The sequence below is a fragment of the Typopeltis vanoorti genome, chromosome 12, assembly GCF_054136105.1.
Source record: "Typopeltis vanoorti isolate ZY-2024b chromosome 12, IOZ_Tvanoo_1.0, whole genome shotgun sequence".
Classification (NCBI taxonomy): Eukaryota; Metazoa; Arthropoda; class Arachnida; order Uropygi; family Thelyphonidae; genus Typopeltis; species Typopeltis vanoorti.
In genome coordinates this window covers 12,477,532-12,499,928 of record NC_143560.1, presented here as the reverse complement: position 1 = coordinate 12,499,928, position 22,397 = coordinate 12,477,532, and the positions used below count along the sequence as shown (strand labels likewise).

At 35.4% G+C, this 22,397-nt stretch overlaps 1 protein-coding gene across 1 annotated transcript in view; it reads right to left on the bottom strand.

Moving 5' to 3' along the window:
- Positions 1-9,091: 9,091 nt before the first annotated feature.
- RpL3 (ribosomal protein L3) overlaps positions 9,092-22,397 on the bottom strand; it is a 72,314-nt gene continuing 59,008 nt past the window's right edge. Inside the window, exons 8-9 of the mRNA XM_090401110.1 lie at positions 21,120-21,239; positions 9,092-9,183 (exon numbers count right to left, since the gene is read on the bottom strand). Coding sequence (XP_090257236.1) covers positions 9,139-9,183; positions 21,120-21,239 — 165 coding nt within the window. The 3' untranslated portion in view covers positions 9,092-9,138. The remainder of the gene's footprint in view (positions 9,184-21,119; positions 21,240-22,397) is intronic.

Sequence of the window (22,397 nt, the reverse complement as noted above, 5' to 3'; positions counted from 1 at the left end):
CTTCTGTGAGACCATAGGCACAAATAAGTTTCACTGTCCATCTCTCCATTTTTTCCCACATACTCTACTTGAAACTGCCTTCCAATCAAGTTAATTTTCATATTTGGTATTGAATGCTTCACTACTCCTTCCTTTCCTCGATTATTATTGTTTGAGAATAACATCCTATACTTATTTTGCAAGATCTCCCGTTTTTGTGTCTCAGTAATGTCAATTATGTCCATGTGGTACTTTTCCAATTCTTCAATTTGCTTTCTACCAATAATCCTTATATTGATGGTTCCTATCTTCAGCTCTGATGCCAGGTTTATTCGTCTTCTAGGTGTTGAGCTGGAGCGTGTTCCAGTAGCTGACTTTTCGCCTTGGTTCTCTGACAAGAATCGGGATGATTCCCCAGCCAGCATGAAATCTCATCATGTTGTACTATCCATATACATTTTGATTTTATCTTTTCTTTTACTTTTCATTTTACCTTTGGCATACCAAGGAGTAGGCTGCATATTTTCCCATGAAAAAGAAAGCGATCTACATTGTCTCTGTTTTTTCACTTCTTACTACCATCTTGGGCACAGCTGGCAGTCACAAAGCAGGTCAAAGGGTTAAACATACAGACTGTAACAGGATAGCTGAGATGCCATGCTATGTTGTATTTTTAATTTTTTGATGGATGTTTGTTTTATTCTACAGGACCACTAGTAGTTTTGTTATCTAAGGTGGAATTAATTCGGGAAACTCAAAGCAGAGATGAGACTTGTGCACATAACTCTCTCACACACAGGAAGTACTCAGATTCCCCTTAAGCCTCCAGGTATGCTAACACCAATTTGGTCCCATATACCAGTCAGCAACAGTCCTGCAGAAATAATTTTCCTGCTGTACCTTCCACCAAATGGAGGTGATGGCACCCTAATTTATTAATATACTGTGATCAAGACTGGCATGTGTAAAAAACTGATTGCTAAGGATAGAGGCTAACTACCAAAGGAGCACATATATATATATTATATTATATTAACCTTTGGATAAAGACAGATGACTGTTTCTTTACATCCTATAGATTTAGATTTGGCCAGATTGCAAAAGACATCAACACATAAAATAAAGGCTGAAGATTTTCTGAATAAAAACTGGCCAATTTCATGAAAGGAAGCTCCATGTCCTTTTTGCACAGTATAAAGGTGCAGGGGTTCAGCACCTTTATACAAACCCTCATGCTTATATAAAGATCCATGCAGAAGTTTAGTCCTCCTCCAATGGATCCCACGGTTTGGGCTCTCAATTCAGCATTTTGTGCAAGGCAGGACACTTCAGAGTTTGACAAGACAGACATGTGCTTTCAAAATGCACAGCAACTTCATTGATTTTTAAAATATCAAGATCAAGAGAAAAGTTTTGTGATAAATGAAATGGCTAGGCAGGTGGATTCATTGGTAAATGCATTTCGGAGCATCAAGACCATGTCTGTCTTGTCAAATTCTGAAGTCCTGCCTTGCACAAAACTCTGAATTGAGGGCCCAAACCGTGGGATCCATTGGAGGACTAAACTTCTGCATGGATCTTTATATAAGCATGAGGGTTTGTATAAATAAGGGTGCTGAACCCCTGCGTCGCAGACCCAATTTGAACCGTAATGCTTTCTGGAAAATCCTAAATTGTGTGAAGTGGTTTTATATATGTTATCTCAATTTAATGTAACCCCCCCTCCCTTTTTCCCCCTCAGATATATTCTAAGTTAATTCTATGGCATGCTGTGTGTGCCTTAACTGTATGTGATTCCTGGTATTGTTTGAATTGGCTGTGCTGGGGATGTGTAATGCTTGGGAAGAAGTATTTGCTTATTGAACAATCTTATTACTGTGGTTACGTGTGTGTTTAGTCATGAATGCTCCACAGGTTTCATTATACAACAATGAATCATGTAATAGCATTCAAGAAATGCAATTTGATAGATCTCGAGGGAGAGTTCAGTGATTTTTCAATTCAACCTTCAAAAGAAATGTGCTTTAAGTTATCCAAACTGCAATTTGCTCTCATACTGTGGTTGGATAATTGCCTATACTGCTAATGTTACAATTCCTTTCCATCTGATCCTAATATAACCTTTTCACATGTTTGTCATCACATTGCTGCCTGGAAGCATTTGTAGATTGATTTTTCTTCTGAGACTATTTCAAAACAATACAAGCTATGCACTTATATAATACAGTATCAAAACAATACAAGCTATGCACTTATATAATACAGTACACTTATTAAATGATGGCAAGGTGCAATTAAAAAAAAAACTACTAACTACTTATGACTGATTAGAATTACTTTCTCCAGTTTTTGAACAATGCAGTAATGATTCAGCACTGCTTGAATAATCATTGAAATTTGAAGTGGGAATAATGAAGTGGACGAGTTCTGCAGTGACTGAAAATTGTACTAAACCAAACTTCTCAGGTTTATTATAAGTAGGTGATATGATTTGCTATTCTTGTGGTCTTTTCCTACACAACATCCCATCTGTCCAAAGTAATCATAGGAAACTTGGTATACAACCAGGGAGGGAAAGAGGAGACCATTTATCCTTGGTGGAAGGTAACTAGGAGAATTCGACAAACATTGGCACTGTCTTGATCTTTGAAAATGGTTTTGAGATACCAGAAACATGCGGAATTGAAACTTGCCATACCAGTTCTGTTTTTAGGAGTCAAGTGTGCTTTATCTTCTGTGGACAAAAGGCCATTCTGTTGCATAATAATAAAAAATAAATGTTATTCAGTTCTAGTTTGAGATCATGAGGGTTGGAGGGGTAGATCATATGAACTCGATTTGGCAAGGTTTCGAAAATGCCTATTTTTTTTTTTTAAGATGGGTGATGTGCCTAATCTTGCTGCATGTGTAGCAGCTCCAGTGAACCTGGATACCAGTTCTGTGTAGTAACTGCTACTACACAGTTCTTTGTAGTAACAGCTCCAGTGAACCTGGAGCTGCTAATACACATAAGTAAATGTAGTCAGTACATCAGGAGAGCTGGATGTCTAAAAAGGCTAATTTTCCATCTTTTTCAAATTCCATAGTAAATTTGCAGGAGTTGATTTTGCTTACACCCCTACAAGGGACTCTAGCTCAGCAGGTTTCATTGATTCCCTTTGGTTGGAGTTCAACCCACCTAAGATTTGAAGAACCCTTATCAGGACTTCTTTTCAGGTGAAGGTGAATTAGTTGGTCTGATGTGGAGGTTTTTCTCGTTTTTCACAAAATGCAAACAAACTGACCAGCAGAACACATCAATTTACAGAGATGCTGATAGGATTAATTACTATATCATAAGCATAAAGAGGTTTCTGAGAGACCAAATTACTTGGCCTCTTACAGGCTATTGGGCCCAACACAAAAACAGATGAGTGAAGTGATATGAATATAATGGTCAGTGCGAGTTTCTTTCAAACACACCAAGAATTGCAGACTGCCATCCAGTTGACAGTGAATCAATAAATCCAGAAAGCTTATCAGTTGGGTAGATATGCTGTTGTTCATCATGATGAACATAAATCTTTTATCTAGCACCATGAACAGAAGCAATAATTCAGCTTGGCTGAACATGTCATCTAAGCACAGTCTTGTGGAAGAAAATCAAACTTCTACATGAGAGTAGAATCCTTATGGAATATCTGAATGAAGAAACAAGTTGAGACCTTTGGTTATCTCCTCTTCCTCCATGGAAAATATTGTATCACTTCTGTAATTACTAATTTTGCATATATATATATATACTATATTTTTTTGGGTATAAGACGATACTTTTTTCTAAAATTTTTAGAACAAAAATTGGGAGTCGTCTTATATATGGGGGGTGGTAACTGGTTGAGAGACCTGTGGTTGCCGTGACAAAACTGCCGGTACTTTGTCTCAGCAAACAGGCTTCTGCCGATCACTAGCCTGTTAACTCTGTCGATTGACGTCATTAACAGCTGATTCTGAATAAACTAATTGGAACTCTGAAAGCATTCATAGTCTGCAACTCATTGGCGGGGTAAGTTAATGCATTGACAATATTTTGAGCACTAGCCCATAAAAATGTCCGAAAATAAAAAACGATTGTCATATTCTTCAAAATTCAAGCTAAGTCATCAATTACGTAAAAGAACATGGAGATAAATCTTCAGAGAGACAGTTTGGACCTCCTCCCACTGAGTGTATGATTAGACAGTGGAGAAAACAGGAAGAACAACTACTCAAGATGCCAAAAAAGAAGAGGGTCTTAAGAGGAAAACCAGCAAAATGGCCAAACTTAGAGCAGAGGCTTGGATTATGGAGCAGCTCCAGAATGGGATATATGTGTCACCAAGCTTATTTGATATGAGGCAAAAAGGTTTGCAAGAGAAATGAACATTGTTGATTTCACAGGAAAGGCAAAATGGTGCTTCAACTTCATGAGAGAAGGGTTGGCCATGAGAACACGAACCAAGTTAGCACAGAAAATGCCACCAGCTTATGAGCATAAAATTCAAGTTTTACTCCTGTCATAAATCTTCAGAAAAAATACGATTTTGAACCAAGTCAGATTGCAAACATGGATGAGGTGCCTTCCAACAGAACTGTTGATATGAAAGGGGGTCCAAACAAGTGGTCATGAAAAGACACACTATACTGCTGTGCTTTCATGCTTTGCAGATGGTACCAAACTGCTTCCTATGCTCATTTTTAAGAGGAAAACATATCCTAAAGAGAGCATATCGCCTGGTGTTCTTGTCCAAGTTCATGAGAATGGCTGAACGAAGAGATCATGGCTATTTGGTTTGCAAAAATTTGGTCCAGTAGACCTTCAAGAGGCCAGCTCTGCTCATGTTTGATCAGTTCCAAGCAGATTTAACAGAAAAGACAAAAAAAGGTTGCAGTGGATTTGTGAACATAGCTAGCAGTTATTCCTGGTGGACTTACAGGTCAGCTACAGCCAATAGATATTCTATCAACAAGTCCTTCAAAGGTCTGATGAAAGAAGAATGAAATAAATTGATGCAAAAAGCAGGTAATAACTTGACACTGACAGGAAAAGTGAAAAACCAACCATTACTGAGCTATGCAAATAGTCCTGAACTCATGGAATGGAGTCAAGCAAGAGGTGGTTGTGAAGTCCTTCAAGAAATGTGCAATCAGCAATGCCATGATCTCATATATATATATATATATATATATATATATATATATAGACAGTGACTCAGAAGACAGCAGTGATGCAGTAGAGATTGAAGAAAGTGATATGTCTGGAACTAATAGTGAAGAAAATCTGCCTGGAACTGAGTGATGCATAATTTCTTAGTGTGGTAAATATGCTGCTGTTCAACATAAAGAACAAATTTTTTTTATCTAGCACCATGAACAAAAGCAATAACTTGGCTTAAAATTACCTAATTACTAAATATACTTTGAACATTTAGAAATATAGATATAGTTATATATAGAAATTGTTATCATAGAATAAGCAAAAATGGTATCGTGGGAAACCATAAACTTTTAACTAAAATACTAAACTAGCTGCACAGACTGTTCATATTTATTTTAACTCGTGGGTGTAAACGTTTAATTAGAAACAAAACATTTGATGAAAGACAAGATCACAGATAAAAAAAAATATATCAACTGTGTTATTAATATTAACATTATGTTTAAAATATTGATTTCTTAATTTTGCATTCGAAAAAGTAGGGTTAGTCTTATACACGGAAAAATACGGTATTTCTAAATTGTTTTTTAATTAGCAGTTTTATTGATGAGTTGGGATACTTCTTAAAATCCTTCTGTTACTTGTGTTTAATTTTTCGTCCATTCCAAGCAAAAATTTTATAACTATTAAATATTTATCTGGGGTGCTTAAGGGTCAAAGCTGTATAACTGTGAGGAGACCTCCACATAGCCTATAAAGTAATGGAGAGAACCGACCAGGGCTTCTTACCTAAAGTCCAATCCTCATCTTCTCGTGGTGCACCCTGTTGGGTATCTACCTGGATACTAAACGAACGAGGAAGGGCTGGCAATTTGGGATTTAGCCGACCAAATTGTATTCTTATTGGCTTAAACCAATATAGAAAATGATGATACAACATGAAAAATTTCATGCCGGCTGGAGCGTCACCCGGTTAAACAAGATCCCTGTTGTTTATGCCAGGCATGTGGGCAAATATCAGAATGGGGAATTGAACAATGAGACTTATTTGTGCCTATGGTCCCACAGAAGGCTCTACTAAGGTAGAAGTGGAGGAATTTTTTGATGCTTTAGAAAAGCAACTGATACAATGAAAAAGGAAAAGTTGGTCCTTGTTAAGTAGCAAAGTAGGAAATGATTGTCAGACATACAAAAATATTTTGTGAAAATTTGGAGAAAAGAGCAAAGTTAATAATAATGGCAAATATCTGTTGGATTTCTGTCCAGGACATGGAGTGGTTATTACTAACACCATGCTCCAACATAAAAATCTGCACAAATTCACATGGACAGAAGAGGCTAGGAATAAGAAAAGTCTCATTGACTATGTTATTGTTGATAGTGATGTTATCTCTCTCGTGCAGGACACCAGAGTGTACAGAGGATTTGAAATTGGAAGTGATCACTATTTAGTCTTGAGCAGGATAAAATTGAATTTCATATTGAAAAGAATAACATGTAAGAAAGTTTTAAAGCGAATAAAAGTTGAGCAGCTCTCAGATGTGAACTGTAGACTAAAATACACAAAGATTATTGAAGGAAAAATGAAAGTTTGAGAACAGGAGCCAAACCTTGGCGATTCAATGGCAAGCCTGGAGCAAAACCCTGATTGATTCAGCCAAAGAGAGAGGCATGTGGTGAGGTTCTCTGCAAGGATAGAAAAATCAGGACTCCATGGTGGACACAGGAAGCTAAAGAGGCAGTGAAGGAAAAGAAGAAATCCCAAAAAAGAAGAAATTTTTGGAAGTAATTACTCCATACTTCAAGGATATCTTTTTCTCCTGTTTTCATGTCACCTTTATCATCTCTAACTCCTTTTATAGCACTCTTTCCTCCATTTCTAAGCTTCTTCGACAACCTCAGGAATATCTTGTCACCTTTTTGATATTTATTTTCTATATTCTTGCCAAAGTCCTCCCATGACTTTTGTTTTGCTTTCTTACATTTGTCTCTGTATTCCCTAAGAGCAAAAGCTGACTTATTTGGAATTTTTGTTTGGAGTAATTACTTCCAAAAATTGCTAAATCAAACAACCAGTGAGAGCACAGTGGTAAAAAGTCAGGAATACATATCCATACTTGAAGTAGAAAAAGCCATCAAAGGCTTGAAATGTGGAAAGGCAGCAGGAGTAGATGATATTCAAGTAGAAATGCTGAAGTATGGTGATATAAAAGTCTTACAGTGGCTGCACTGCATAGTCAAGAAAGCCTGGACAGATGGACGAATTCCTGATGATTGGAGTAGAGCTCTCATAGTACCCATATATTAAAAAGGGAAATAAAACTGAAGGTGAGAATTAGAGATATTTCCGTTCTGAGTGTTCCGGGCAAGATTTTTGCCAGTATACTTGAGAAAACGGTTGAGAAGAATTGTGGAAGAAAAGCTTGGTGAAGAACAAGCTGGATTCAGGTCAAATAGAGGCTGTCAGGATCAGATCTTCACTTTATGACAAATAGTCGAGAAAGCATGGGAATATAACAGAGAACTGTAGTTAAGTTTTGTCGATCCGGAAAAGGCATACGACATGGTGCCAAGAGAGAAGCTATTCAAAACTCTAGTTATATGGTGTCAATGGGGCACTATATCAACAATTACTTAGTCTTTATTTGAGTTGTAAGTCAGCAGTTAGAATTGAAGGAAGTACTGGAAGATGGTTTAATGTTAAATCTGGTGTGAGACAAGGATGTACATTATCCCCTCTGTTATTCATTATCTATATGGATCACATTATGAAGGAAAGTAGTATTAAACCTGATATCAAAATTGGAGATGTTAATGCTGCTCTTTGCTTTAGGCAGACGTTATTCTTCTAAATAAATCCACTACAAGCTTGCAGGATTCCATTACTAAGTTGAATAACTGTTATAATAGATATGGTATTAAGGTCAGCAATAAAAAGACGAAGACAATGAAAATAGGCAGAATTGTTGAAAATTTCAATTGCATTGTGAATGGAGAACCTGTGGAAGAAGTAAAACATTTCAGCTACTTAGGCACGATTTTCAGTGAAGATGGTAAATTAAATATGGAAATAGACAACAGAATCAAACAAAGCTGGTATGATAGGAAGTTAATTGAATAAATTCACATGGAATAAGAGAGAAATTAGTTGGAATATAAATTAGCTGTATACAAGACCGTATTCAAGCCAATTTTAACCTATGGATCTGAGAGCTGGGTCAGAAGTAAAACACTTTACGACAAAGATATGAGAGTCCTGAGAAAGATTAGAGGCATGAACAAATGGAATCAATGGCAATATCATATTAAAAACGAGGATATTAGGAAAGAATTAACATTGTCAGCAGAGCTAATCTCAGGTGGTATGGTTACTTAAATAGAATGGGCGAGGAAGATTAGCAAAACAAGTGTTCTCTGCCCAGTTAGCAGGAAAACGACCCAGAGGAAGACCAAGATATAGGTGGATGGATATGGTACAAAGTGCCTTAGCCGATAGAAATATAAGATCTGATAATGATATTATTGGAATCTTGACAAGTAACAGACTGATTTGGTGGAAAATTGTAGATAGGAAGTTAGTAATGATGCACATTTTTCATGTAGTACTATCATATCCTGTACACCCCTTGAGGGTACATGTCAGGAATTTGATGATGAAAAAATGATGAAATGGCAATATGGAGTATTACAAAAAATGACTATTAAAGCCAACCATTCGATCAAAATCAAGTTTAACTTTTGCCATTAAACATACAAAATTATCAAGTCTTATTTACATCTCATTTCTTTTGTTTCTTTGACGTGAATTATATCATAAAATCCCAGGTGAATGTTTGTTAACCCATTATCCGCATTCTAATTCTACAGATTTCAATCATGTACGAAGGAGTGGAGGGAAAAAATCTCAAAAATCAATTCGTGTAAAGGAAAAAGAAAAACTCAGATTTTTCACAAACAATTTAATTGCTCTAAACAACATCCAAACACTAGGCTGCTGCTTTTTCTTTCAGCTTGTCCTTCTTCAATGGACCCTAAAAAGAAAATAGGCACAGTCTTGTCAGTTTTATAAATAGTGTAAAATTAAACATACAGTCAAACAACACTGTATATACTTAATGAATTTACAGCAAAACACACCTGTTAACAATAACTACAAATCAGTAAACTAGTATTTCCCACTGATACTTGATCTCCATTTTTTGTGTTGTAAATACTGAAGTAAGCGAAATGGAGAGGGGGACAACAAACTTACAAAATCAATCACAAGCACCATTAAGAATATTCAAAGGCTACACAGGTGCACAAGAGTAAGCCTTTTCCATTTTAAGAGACCAACGTATGTGTGTGTAGCTGCAAATAAGCTAAGAATTTTCATATAATGCTAATATCTTTAAATATCGTTATTTTGCATTATCAGTTATAACACACAATTCTGAATAATACAGAATGCCTGACGTTTCTTAAATTAAAAACAAATTACATCATGCAATCACAGTAATCAAATTTAATTAAAGTACAGAATGATTTTCATATTTCTCAAATAGAAATTTTTATTAGTTCAATTGTAATTTCATTGCCATGGTCTGATAATGTTGGAGCCTTGACAAGTAACAGACTGATTTGGAGGAAAATTGTAGATAGGAAGTTAGTAATAATGTAATTTTTTTTTTCATGTAGTACTATCATATCCTGAACATCCCTTGAGGGTACATGGCAGGAATTTGATGATGATGAATAACAGTATATCATCATCAGTGTGTAGGAACAAGCAAATAAAAGAACAGGAATACAAGGTACATACAACAACCGGTTTACCAATTAAATAGCTGCAAGTTAGAAACTAAGTAACTATAAACTTTGTTTATAGTTACGTCACATGTAACTTCAAAGATGTTAACCTCATCAATTTTAAGCTTTTGGATTTTCAAAATGTATTGCATTTATTTCTAACTCCACTTTCAGATCTACAACTTCAAATTGGTTTGTACGGTAAACCCTTGCCGAACGTGGGGGTTACGTCATTAATACATTGTGCGCACAGCAAAATCGCGTTGCGCAAAGTTAACTTTCTATGGAAAAAAATGTGTTAGGTATAGTTCAAATTAAGAAAGTATGTATGTATAATTTAAACTAACTTAAATATTCTTGTAAGTGCTTAAGGGTCAAAGCTGTATAACTCAGAGGAGATCTCCACATAGCCTTTAAAGGCCTATGGTCCCACAGAAGGTTAGTGGAGGATTTTTTGAGGCTTTAGAAAAAGCAACTAACACAATAAAAAAAAGGAAAAGTTGGTCCTTGTTGGGGATCTAAATAGCAGAGTAGGAAATGATTGTCAAACATACAAAAATATTTGGACATAAAAATATTGCACAAATTCACATGGAGAAAAGAGGCAAAGAATAAGAAAAGTCTCATTGACTATGTTATTGTTGATAGTGATGTTTTCTCCCTGGTGCAGAACACCAGAGTGTACAGAGGATTTGAAATTGGAAGTGATCACTATTTAGTCTTGAGCAGGATAAAATTGAATTTCATTTGAAAAGAATAACATGTAAGAAAGCTTTGAAGCGAATAAAGGTTGAGCAGCTCTCAGATGTGAACTGTAGACTAAAATATACAGACTATTGAAGAAAAAATGAAAGAGTTTGAGAACAGGAATCAAACCTTGGAGATTCAGTGGCAAACTCTGAAGAAAACATTGATTCTGCCAGAGAGGCATGTGGTGAGGTTGCCTGCAAGGATAAAAAAATCAGAACTCCCTGGTGGACACAGGAAGTTAAAGAGGCAGTGAAGGAAAAGAAGAAAGCATATCAAAAGTTCCTGGCAAATAAGTCAGCTTTTACTCTTACAGAATACAGAGACAAATGTAAGAAAGCTAAACAGTGTGTAAAACCAGCTAAACAAAAGTCATGGGAGGACTTTGGCAAGAATATAGAAAATAAATATCAAGAAGGTGGCAAAATATTCTGGAGGTTGTTGAAGAAGCTTAGGAATGGAGGAAAGAGTGCTGTAAAAGGAGTTAGAGATGATAAAGGTGACATGAAAACGGGAGGAAAAGATATCCTTGAAGTATGGAGTAATTACTTTGAAAAACTGCTAAATGAAACAAGCAGTGATGACAGCACAGTGGTAAAAAACACTAACCAGGCATGCAGTCAGGAATACATATCCATACTTGAAGTAGAAAAAGCCATCAAAGGCTTGAAATGAGGAAAGGCAGCAGGAGTAGATGATATTCGACCAGAAATGCTGAAGTAGGGTGGTATAAAAGTCTTACAGTGGCTGCACTGCATAGTTCATAAAGCCTGGACAGAGGGACGAATTCCCAATGATTGGAGTAGAGCTCTCATAGTACCCATATATAAAAAGGGAAATAAAACTGAATGTGAGAATTACAGAGGTATTTCCCTATTGAGTGTTCCTGGCAAGATCTATGCAAGTATACTTGAGAAACAGTTGATAAGAATTGTGGAAGAAAAGCTTGGTGAAGAACAAGCTGGATTCAGGTCAAATAGAAGCTGTCACGATCAGATCATCACTTTATGACAAATAGTCGAGAAAGCATGGGAATATAACAGAGATCTGTATTTAAGTTTTGTCGATTTGGAAAAGGTATATGACAAGGGGTCAAGAGAGAAGCTATTCAATACGCTACAGTTATATGGTGTCAATGGGACATTATAACAAGCAATACTTAGTCTTTATTTGAGCTGTAAGTCAGCAGTTACAATTGAAGGAAGTACAGGAAGATGGTTTTATGTTAAACCTGGTGTGAGACAAGGATGTACATTATCTCCTCTGTTATTCATTATCTATATGGATCGCATTATGAAGGAAAGTGGTATTAAACATGATATCAAAATTGGAGATGTTAATGTCAGCTCTTTGCTTTATGCGGATGATGTTATACTTCTAAATAAATCCGCTACAAGTCTGCAAGATTCTCTGACTAAATTGAATAGCTGTTGTAATAGATATGGTATGAAGGTCAGCAATAAAAAGACAAAGACAATGAAAATAGGCAGAATCACTGAAAATGTCAACTGTGTTGTGAATGGAGAACTTGTGGAACAAGTGAAGCATAAGCTCAAATTGAAGGTCATCAAAGACAGGAATGGAGATTACTAACATGATTGGAAATCAAAAACAGATGGAAAGAATACTGTGAGGAACTGTACAATAGAGTGGATAAAGAAAATTTGGAGGAGCCCTCTCAACAGGAAATTTTTACTGAAGATGGTAAATTAAATATAGAAATAGACAACAGAATCAGCAAAGCTGGTATGGTAGGAAGTCAACTGAATAAATTCATATGGAATAAGAGAGAAATTAGTCAGAACACTAAATTAGCTGTATACAAGACAGTGTTCAAACCAGTTTTAACTTATGGATCTGAGAGCTGGGTCAGAAGTAAAACACTTGATCAAAGACTAGAGACTGCAGATATGATAGTCCTGAGAAAGATTATAGGCATGAACAGATGGCAATATCATATTAAAAACAAGGATATTAGGAAAGTACTTGACATTGTCAACATCCAGGAATGCGTTAGCAGAGCTAGTCTCAGGTGGTATGGTCACTTAAACAGAATGGGCGAAGAAAGATTAGCAAAACAAGTGTTCTCTGCCAGGTTGGCAGGAAAACAACCCAGAGGAAAACCAAGATATAGGTGGATTGATACGGTATAAAGTGCCTTAGATGATAGAAATATAAGATCTGATAATGTTGGAATCTTGACAACTAACACTGATTTGGAGGAAAATTGTAGATAGGAAGTTAGTAATGATGTGATTTTTTTCATGTAGTACTATCATATCCTGTACACCCCTTGAGGGTACATGGCAGGAATTTGATGATGATGATGATTAAAAGGGAAAAATGTAACAAATGTTAATTGAAAGATTTTTTTATTACTGCTTAATAAGTAGGTACATGATACAATTATTTTTTTTTAAAAGCTAGTGATTTTTGTTTGGGACAATGACTGACCAACTCTTTAAAAGTTTCACGGTAAGGAGCGCAGAGTTTTTGAGTGCCTTTCATAAAGTATCCCCTTCCTTCTTCATTTGGGTCAATCTCCATTGCAAAATCAGACAGTTCTTTAACAATTCGTTTAACATCTTGTAAGTTAAAGGCACTTTATCTTCTTCACTATTGCTGCTTTCACTATCAGCTGGTGTTACAAGATCATCCAATTCTTCATTCGTCATTTCTCGATTAATTCTTTGACTTCTCCTTCTTCCATATCTGAAAATCGTTTGCCACCAATCGCTTTTGCAATTTGTACGATTTCTTTGGCTTCATTTTCAATCGATGGAAATCCTTTAAAATTGTTGACAACTTCTGGCCAGAGCTGATGCCATGAAGCATTGAATGTTGATGAATTCACTTGTTCCCATGAATTTAATAATTTCTATGCAGTGTTGAATTGCTTCCAAAATGCCATTAGTGTGTTGAGCTTTCCTTCGTCTAGTGCTTTATTTGCAGAGGTGTAAACATGCATGACATAATAGACTTTGAAAGTTTTATGATCCCTTGGCTGGATTAAGGATGTGGTGTTAGGTGGGAGGAATAAAACCTCTACATCTGGATGCAATGTTGTGAGGGCTTTAGCATCGTGTCCTGGAGCATTATCGAGAATTAGGAGAACTTTAAAGCACAAGTTTTGCAGTTCTAAGAAAAATGTTTGACTTCATTAACAAATGAATTTTCAAACCAGTTATTAAAGAGAGCTTTTGTTAAGCTTTTCTATTCCACTTCCACACAACAGGCAATTGCTCAAAATGTTTTCCCTGCAATTGACGAGCCATTTTAGATCGATAAATGAGCAGAGGCTTGCAGTTGAAGTAGCTTGATGCATTTCCACAAAAAAGCAGAGTCTATCCTTAAAAGCTTTACAACCTGAGGCAATCTTTTGTGTCTTTGTGATATAGGTTCATTGTCCCATTCGCTTATAAAATAGGCCCGTCTCATCTGCATTGAAAACTTGTTGCGGAATGTAACCCCTCTCTTCGATGAATTTCAAAAATTGGTGTTTGTATTTCTCTGCTGCTTCTTTATCTGCACAGCCAGCTCCTCCCTGAATCTTTACATTGTGCAAATTAAAATGATGCTTAAAGGTTTCAAGCCAACCTTTGCTTGCTTGAAAGTCAATTTTCTCTGATGATTGGCCATCTTTATTTAAAACGAAAGAAAACAAATCTAAAGCTTTGTTTCGAATAGCAACACCATCCACAACTGAGCCTTTTTCGTTTACTTGATTGTTAATCCAAGCTATTAATATTTTTTCCGTCATTTCCAATTGCGGAATTCTTCTTGAAACTTAAGCAACCTTTGCCGAAGTATCGCCTGAAGCTTTGACACTAGACCGAATCTTTTCTTCATTCTCCTGTATTGATCTTATGCTTGATTTGTTTATAGCTAGTTCTCTTGCAATGAAACACGTACCATTTTTCAACTTATCTAAAATTTCAATTTTCTGAGAAATGTCAAAACTTTGTCTTTTTGCTGCTTTATCATCTTCATTCTTCCTTTTAGATGTCATATTGAATTTTTGATGAATTAAATAAAATTAAAAGAAATACAAATGCAAAAGGAGAAGAGGATAAACACTGATAAATACGTGATTACAACTCTGCTAACGTGAGTGAAATGATCGCAACTCGGCCTGGGTCACTCAGCTAGCGGGCAGTGCCAAGCAGGGTTGCCTGCCGAGGTTCTGCAGCGTACCACGTATGAATGAAATTCTAGTGTTGGAGAAATTAAATGGAAACAATTAAGATAACGTGTATGTTCAAATCCGCACTCGGCAAGGGTTTACTGTATATAACAAGATACAATACAACTGTGTGTATAAGACAGTCTACTTAATAGGTGGTTGTAGATTTTGCAAACCCACCTAAAAAAAATGGAAATTTCCATTCAAAACATCTAACACCATCTTCTCAACATTCCTTCACTCACAGCATTTTCTCCATACATTTCACTAACTTGTTGACAATTGTTAATTGCTATAAATTACATTTTTAGCAATTAACAATTTTATCAATGACTATTTCATAACTGCTGGGTTTTTTATTCTATTACTTTGACACAATGGGAAACTTATAAACAGACTGAAGACATGTCCATTGTATACTTGACTCCGATGAACATCATCACACCCCCACTTCTGACACTTGGACTGTCATAACTTAATTTCTTGCTGTGCGTCTTAATGTCAAAACACCATGATTCTCAAACATTTCTCCTGATGGCCATGAACACATGTCAAACAAACCAGTTACATTATATCCTCATTTTAAAGGAATCTTTCAGAAATTTAATTCTGGTAGACAGGAGATTATCAGTTGTCAAACTCATATGACACACTCAGCAACTGTTTTTCTGTAAGAACCTGCAAATTTTCCCCCTCTCCATTTGGCTACATTTTTAGGTTGTGGCAATGAATTTCTGGTGTCTTTTACATGTACTGCTATTTGGTTTAAAATAAGATCGTGCTTCTGGAATTCAAAAGTTTCAGAGAATTAAACAGATAATGCAACCACCAAGTACTGTAGGTTAACCATTTTACAAAAAAAATCACCGAAGATTATGTTCAAAACAAGTTAAGGTTTCTGTGGCTTGATATATCCATGCTTTTTCCCTTGCAAATACCATGACACTGTTTTTTGGTAAGAAATTACTCAAAATTACTGACTTCATACATTTCATGTAATTCTTCGGATTAAAAAAAAAAAAAGGTCTTCGCAAAGATTTTTATACTTTCATCATTCTGTATAACTTATAGCCCAATTCATTAATATGCAGGTCTTATTAATTAACATGCTACCCATAGCTGATTTGAGATGAAACCTTGGTTTTTATTAGGAGTAGGACTTTGCATCATTTCACTCAATTCTTTAAATCTACATACATTAACTGTATAATTATGTATGGCAGTTTAGTAAGGTGTCAATTTATTTAACAGTGTGAAATGCCAATGCTAACTTATGTGCCTGTTTTTAATTCACATCCTTGGCAGATTTTTCCACATCAACAGTTTGCTGTTTTAAGGATACTTGTGACATAAGACTGAATGATATATGCACGTAAACACAAGAAAGACATTTAATTAACCAAATATTTCAGTCTGGAAATAGCAGACCATCCTCAGTGGTATTACAAGAACAGTTTTAAAAAATACAAGCTAGAATACTAACAATAAATCGTCAAAAATAGATCCCGTTATAGGTTTGAACGTTTGTTCAAGGAAAGCGTAGAGGCCTTGCTCCATCGTCCCAACCTAAATCGTAATGACTGTATATCTATATCAAAAATCTGGGAAAATCTAATGAAGATTACTCATTAATTTTTTTTTTTTTTTTCAATCATGTCTCTACTTCAAAATATTCCGTTTCCTACTTAGTGATATAACATAAAGCGGTGTGTTCTATTTTTAACGATCTATTGTTAGTATTCTAGCTTGTATTTTTTAAAACTGTTCTTGTAATACCACTGAGGATGGTCTATTTCCAGACTGAAATATTTGGTTAATTAAATATCTTTCTTGTGTTTACATGCATATAACATTGACAGTTTGGTCTAATGTAACAAATGCTGTGAACACAGATTTTGTACACCCTTGGTCATTTAAGGCACAGATGAGGTTGGTTTGGCGATCTTCATTATTGTGGATATATTTTGCAGTGGTTGAAAGGCAATTTTTAAGTTGTACTGTTTCAAAACCTTTTGTATTTTATCTGAAACACTTTGAATGTAAGGTAAAGAAACAACACTTTTGTAGTTATATACTCTGGAAAGTGATGGCATATTCATAATGCTATTGATAGTTCTGAGATTTTATAGGTAGTCCTTAAAATTTGCTATTTCTTTTTATTTATTGTTATCACTGGATAATGTAATGGCTCTGTCAGAGTTTGATGCTCCATTTTTGTGCTGGGTAGTGATGCGAAGTGGCATGTCATATTGAGCTTTTTTTCTGCAAATTTCAAATGAAAGAGTGCCGATTTTCTACTGAGGTGGGTGAGAACATCTAACAAGGACCGTTCTTTTTTCTACTTCTAATGTAAATTGGATCTTTTGGTTTAAACTGTTGAGGAATTCCATAAACTTGGAGGGTTTCTTTTGAACCTGGGCAAATGAAGATACCATTGACATAGCAGTATATGCCAAGTGCAGTGAAATGAATGAACCCATAGTTAGGTCTTCACTAGGTTCAGAATAAGTCTTGAAACCTGAGGTATTATTCTCTATACAATGGTTGAAGAATGACAGTATTAGGAGGGAAAATACCTTCCAAGATCTTTGGTAAACAGGCTTGTGATGTCCAAACTTGCTATGATGTTTGTGGAATCTAATGTAATGTCATCTGTTCAAGTCTTTGCAGTTTTTTTTTTAATTTTATATATATATATATATATTAGGATAACCAAGCAATTTTATATGCTTGGTTATTTTAGCTCCTAATCCCAAGTATGCAAACAATTAAGTTTGCACCTGAAACAAAGTTCAAGTCTAAAGATGGTATAACACCTGTGCAACTCATTGTAAAGGTGGATAAAGCTCTGATCACTATTCTTAGTATTTTCCCATAATGTAAAGCACATCTCACTAGAAGATGTATACTGCAATGCATTATGGGTGGGGTCACTACCCAGACCGGTTTCAACCTTTTTTGAGGTCTCCTCAGTGAGTAGCTAGACCCTAAATACCATATACAATATACCCAAGTTAAAAATTTATTCCCATCAATATCTCCTCCAGAGATTTTTATTAAAGCTTAATACACCTTATTGCAACTTATATAGGTAAAGTTGATAACGCTCTGTATTACTAAAACCTTGGTATTTAGGGTCTAGCTACTCACTGAGGAGACCTCAAAAAAGGTTGAAACCGGTCTGGGTAGTGACCCCACCCATAATGCATTGCAGTATACATCTTCTAGTGAGATGTGCTTTACATTATGGGAAAATACTAAGAATAGTGATCAGAGCTTTACCCACCTTTACAATGAGTTGCACAGGTGTTATACCATCTTTAGACTTGAACTTTGTTTCAGGCGCAAACTTAATTGTTTGCATACTTGGGATTAGGAGCTAAAATAACCAAGCATATAAAATTGCTTGGTTATCCTAATATACAATATACCCAAGTTAAAAATTTATTCCCATATATATATACATACAGGGTGTTCGGGATAAATTTGACAGTTTCGTAAGGAAAAAGAAAATCTTCTTTGTATCTATTAAATTTAATGAATTGACAAAAAACATTACAGGCAGAGTTAATTACAATACTATCAACAAGATTTACTCAAAATAACCACCATTAGCATCGATCACAGCTTCAATTTTGCTTCGGAACCTCGAACAAGCTGATGCTACAGTCTCCCTGGGAAGGGCCGCAAAAACTGTTTTAATTTTATCCATTAACTGGGCTTTTGTATTACTGGAAGTGCGATTGGTGTCTTTTTCAACTGCGCCCCATACAAAATAATCCATGGGGTTAAGGTCTGGGGAGTTTGGAGGCCAAACATTTGGACTGGTGAAGTCGTAGAAATTTTCAGACAACCATTTTTGACTTTTCCCAGAGGTGTGGCAAGGGGCCGAATCCTGCTGCCATACATACGGCCTACCATTGGCTACCCTTGTTATCCAGGGCTTGACTACAGTTAGCAACTCCACGAACAAAGCCCGAATTCCAATGCCAGGGTTCTTCAACACCTGTTCCTGCAGATTTGCGAGGAATTCTGCTGTACGAACGCAATCAGATCGTCTGCTAGGGATCTTTCTTCTTGCTACATCCTCGTAGTCACCATTGCAAGTCTCTAGTTCATGCCTGATTGTTTTTACTGTATTCAGGGAGCATTGGGCAGCAGTCGTAATATCCTTATTTTGATGGCGGGCACGAATCATCATGATACAAGTTATTCTCTTCCATGATTCAGGTGGGTTCCAGCTATCCATCCTTTCTGACATCTTGTATATGAATGAAGAAGGGTCCAAACTTTTAAATGAAGAGAAGTGTGTGTTAATACATGTAACTTACGGAAAAATATAATTAATTATAAATATGTCAAATTTATCCCGAACACCCTGTATATATATATACACATATACTGCTGTCTCTCCTACGTGTGGAAAAGAGTGGAATACCCTCCTTGTGTATTTTTGGAATGGCATAAACACTCAGATAACAGGATTTTGTGAAGTAATCTGGTCCCTGATTTGCTTAGCCTAGTTAAAAAAAAAATCTTATGTACAAGAGCTACTTAGTGATGTCAACAGCAACAGTGATCCCACATGGAAAGAGAGTAAATTTAAAATATCTGATTGACAGAAATGAGGCTTTTTATTTCAGTCGAGTGCAAGATTTGTGAAGAATTCTTTCAATTCTTAACTATATTATCATAGAAAATATAAATATAATTATATCATTAAGACTTGTTTGAGTCATATTTCAGCATCCCTATAAATTCTTACTTCATGAATAAGAGCATTGTGTAAAAATTTACTATTACTTAAAGAAAATACTAGATACTAAAAAATTCTGTGAGGATTATTTCAGAACTTAAGTTCAGTGCTGTCCCATGGGTAAGAGATGCCTTTATTCAAAGTTATATTTCAGCATCCCTATAAATTCTTACTTCATGAATAAGAGCATTGTGTAAAAATTTACTATTATTTATTGTCTTGAAATGACACCCCTCCTGATCAGGTGCTTTTGTGCAGGGACGGCCCTGTATAACTACCCAGAGTCCCAGACTATTCATCTTTGCATATTGTCATGCACCACATAATGATTCACAAAAATTTTCTATTGAGTGCAATTTCACAAAATCAAAAATGTGTCAATTATATAATGCACTAACTAATGCAATACTAGAAGAAACACTGAAATGTCCAAGGTAATCATACTTTATTTTAAATGGATGCGATTTTTTTTATTGAAAAATTATCCAAGGAAACTATTCCCAAAGACATCCCTAAATGCGAATTACTACTTTGAAAGATTGTTAAATGAAACAAGTAGTGACAGAATTGTAATTCTGATTACAATCTTGAAAATGTTCAAGATTGTAATCAGAAGTTCATAATTATACTTGAAACAGAAAATCATCAAAAGTCTGCAATGCGCAGACTTTTTGATGGTTTTCAAGCATGGAAATAAAAAATTTTTACAGTGGCTTCAGTGCATAATCCAGAATGCTGAATTCCAGATGATTGGTGATGATATGGCATTCAGCTATAAAAAGAGACATAAATAATAGAATCACAGGAATTTCTCTAGAGTTCCAGGCAAGATTTATTCAAGCATATTTAAGAGGGGGGGGGGGGGGTAAAAATTGTGGAAGAAAATGAACTGGGTTTGGATCAAACAGGGATTATCAGGAGCAGCTTTTCACTTTGAGACATAGCTGAAAAATTAATGGAATATCTGAAACATGTGACATGGTGCCAAAAGAGAATTATATCGTTTAAACAATACACAATTCATACTTAAATACTTCTGGAAAAAAGAAAAAAAAGTGAACAGATAGCATCAACGGAATCATCAAAAAATGAGAACATTTGGAAGCTGACAATATTAGCATTCTGGAATGTATGAGTAGAGGTGGTATGGTCAACTTTAACAGAATGGTAAAGGTCACTGATGCCAAGGAAAAGATCCAAAGAAAAACCAATATGTCCTAATCTAGGAGTGATAATGTATCTTACAAGACTGAAATACAAGATTCAAGAATACTGGAGAGCTCTCACAGATAAGCCTGATTTGGTAGGAAGCTGTCGAAAGTTAGTAATAATGTCAACTTTCCATATAGTAACCTAATTAGAAAGTGAGGTGCTTAACAAGAATCAGATGATAAAAGGAAACTTAAGATAAAATTAAAAAATATGAATATTTTGCATTACAATTATTATGCAAAATAAAAACTCGTGATGTATAAAGTAAAGCAGATACTTACCATGAATGCATGCTTTTCTGTAGCAGTCTGGAATCTACCATGTCCAAATTTGGATGATGTATCAATAAATTTCAAAGTAATTTTCTCTAGAGCAGCTCTTTTTGTATGAGTCAAGAGAGACTGAAAAAAAAAAATATATATACACACATATATATAAAAAGAATAATGCTGCTGCTGTATGTATGACTGTCAAATTTATTTAAATTCAACATTAAAATTTAAGCAGTAAATCTCTTTCTCCACCATCATGCACACAATAAGATGGTAAATTATAATGGACTGGGTTTTATAAATGCACAAATGAGGCAGTACTCTGCACCATCCATAAAGTTCAAGATTTCAGTACAAGATTTAAAAAAATAATCAATAACAAAATGTTATTTTTATATATATATATATATATATATATATATATATATATATATATATATATCTATATATATCCAATTTTAATTAAAATGGATATATAAGAGTGACAACATACTGTGAAAACTAAGAAGGGCAGTCTCCAACATGTTTAATGATTTTCATAAGCACAAATAACCTGTAAAATAATACATGTACTGGAATTGAGACAATTCCAAATTGTAAATAATTGAAACAAAAATTTCATGAACCGTATATTTCTAGATGATATAATTATAGACATCAGATTAACAAAAGGAAATTCAGTATATTACAATGGAAAAGTGTAAGCTGATTATACTATTATTATTGAATAAAAGAATATCTCCTCATGGGCTCACTTTAGTAAGTACAGGCATGGCAAACCTGAGGTACCTGGACCATGCCTTACTTCATGTAATATACATCTGTTATATTATCTGTAGACTGGTCCCTCCCCTTCTTTCTTCTCTTCTTGTTCCTTAACCCCAGCGCTATTAGCGTATTCGAGGACTAGAGGTGAATCTTTCCTATCTTGCATGTTATTTCGCCTTATACAGCCACCAAAGGGGGGGCAAGCTAGCCCCAATAGGTGCCAGGCCAAAGCTTGGATAAATGGCAAGGGTTGATATCAGGAAGGGCATCCGGTTGTAAAACTTCAATCATCTAATGAGTTGAAAAGAAAGTGATATAAGCGCTAGGGCATACTCCTTAAGCAACGAGCAGCCACATTGCCCTACAGCTGCAAGAAATGGACAAGGGCTACTGCATCAAGGGCAGGTGCAGTTAAAGAAGTGAACCAAGAGTGGAGAGAACGTTGCGAGTGGGGACATTAAATGTTGGAAGCATGACTGGAAGGTGAAGAGAGGTGGCAGACATGATGAGGAAGTTGGA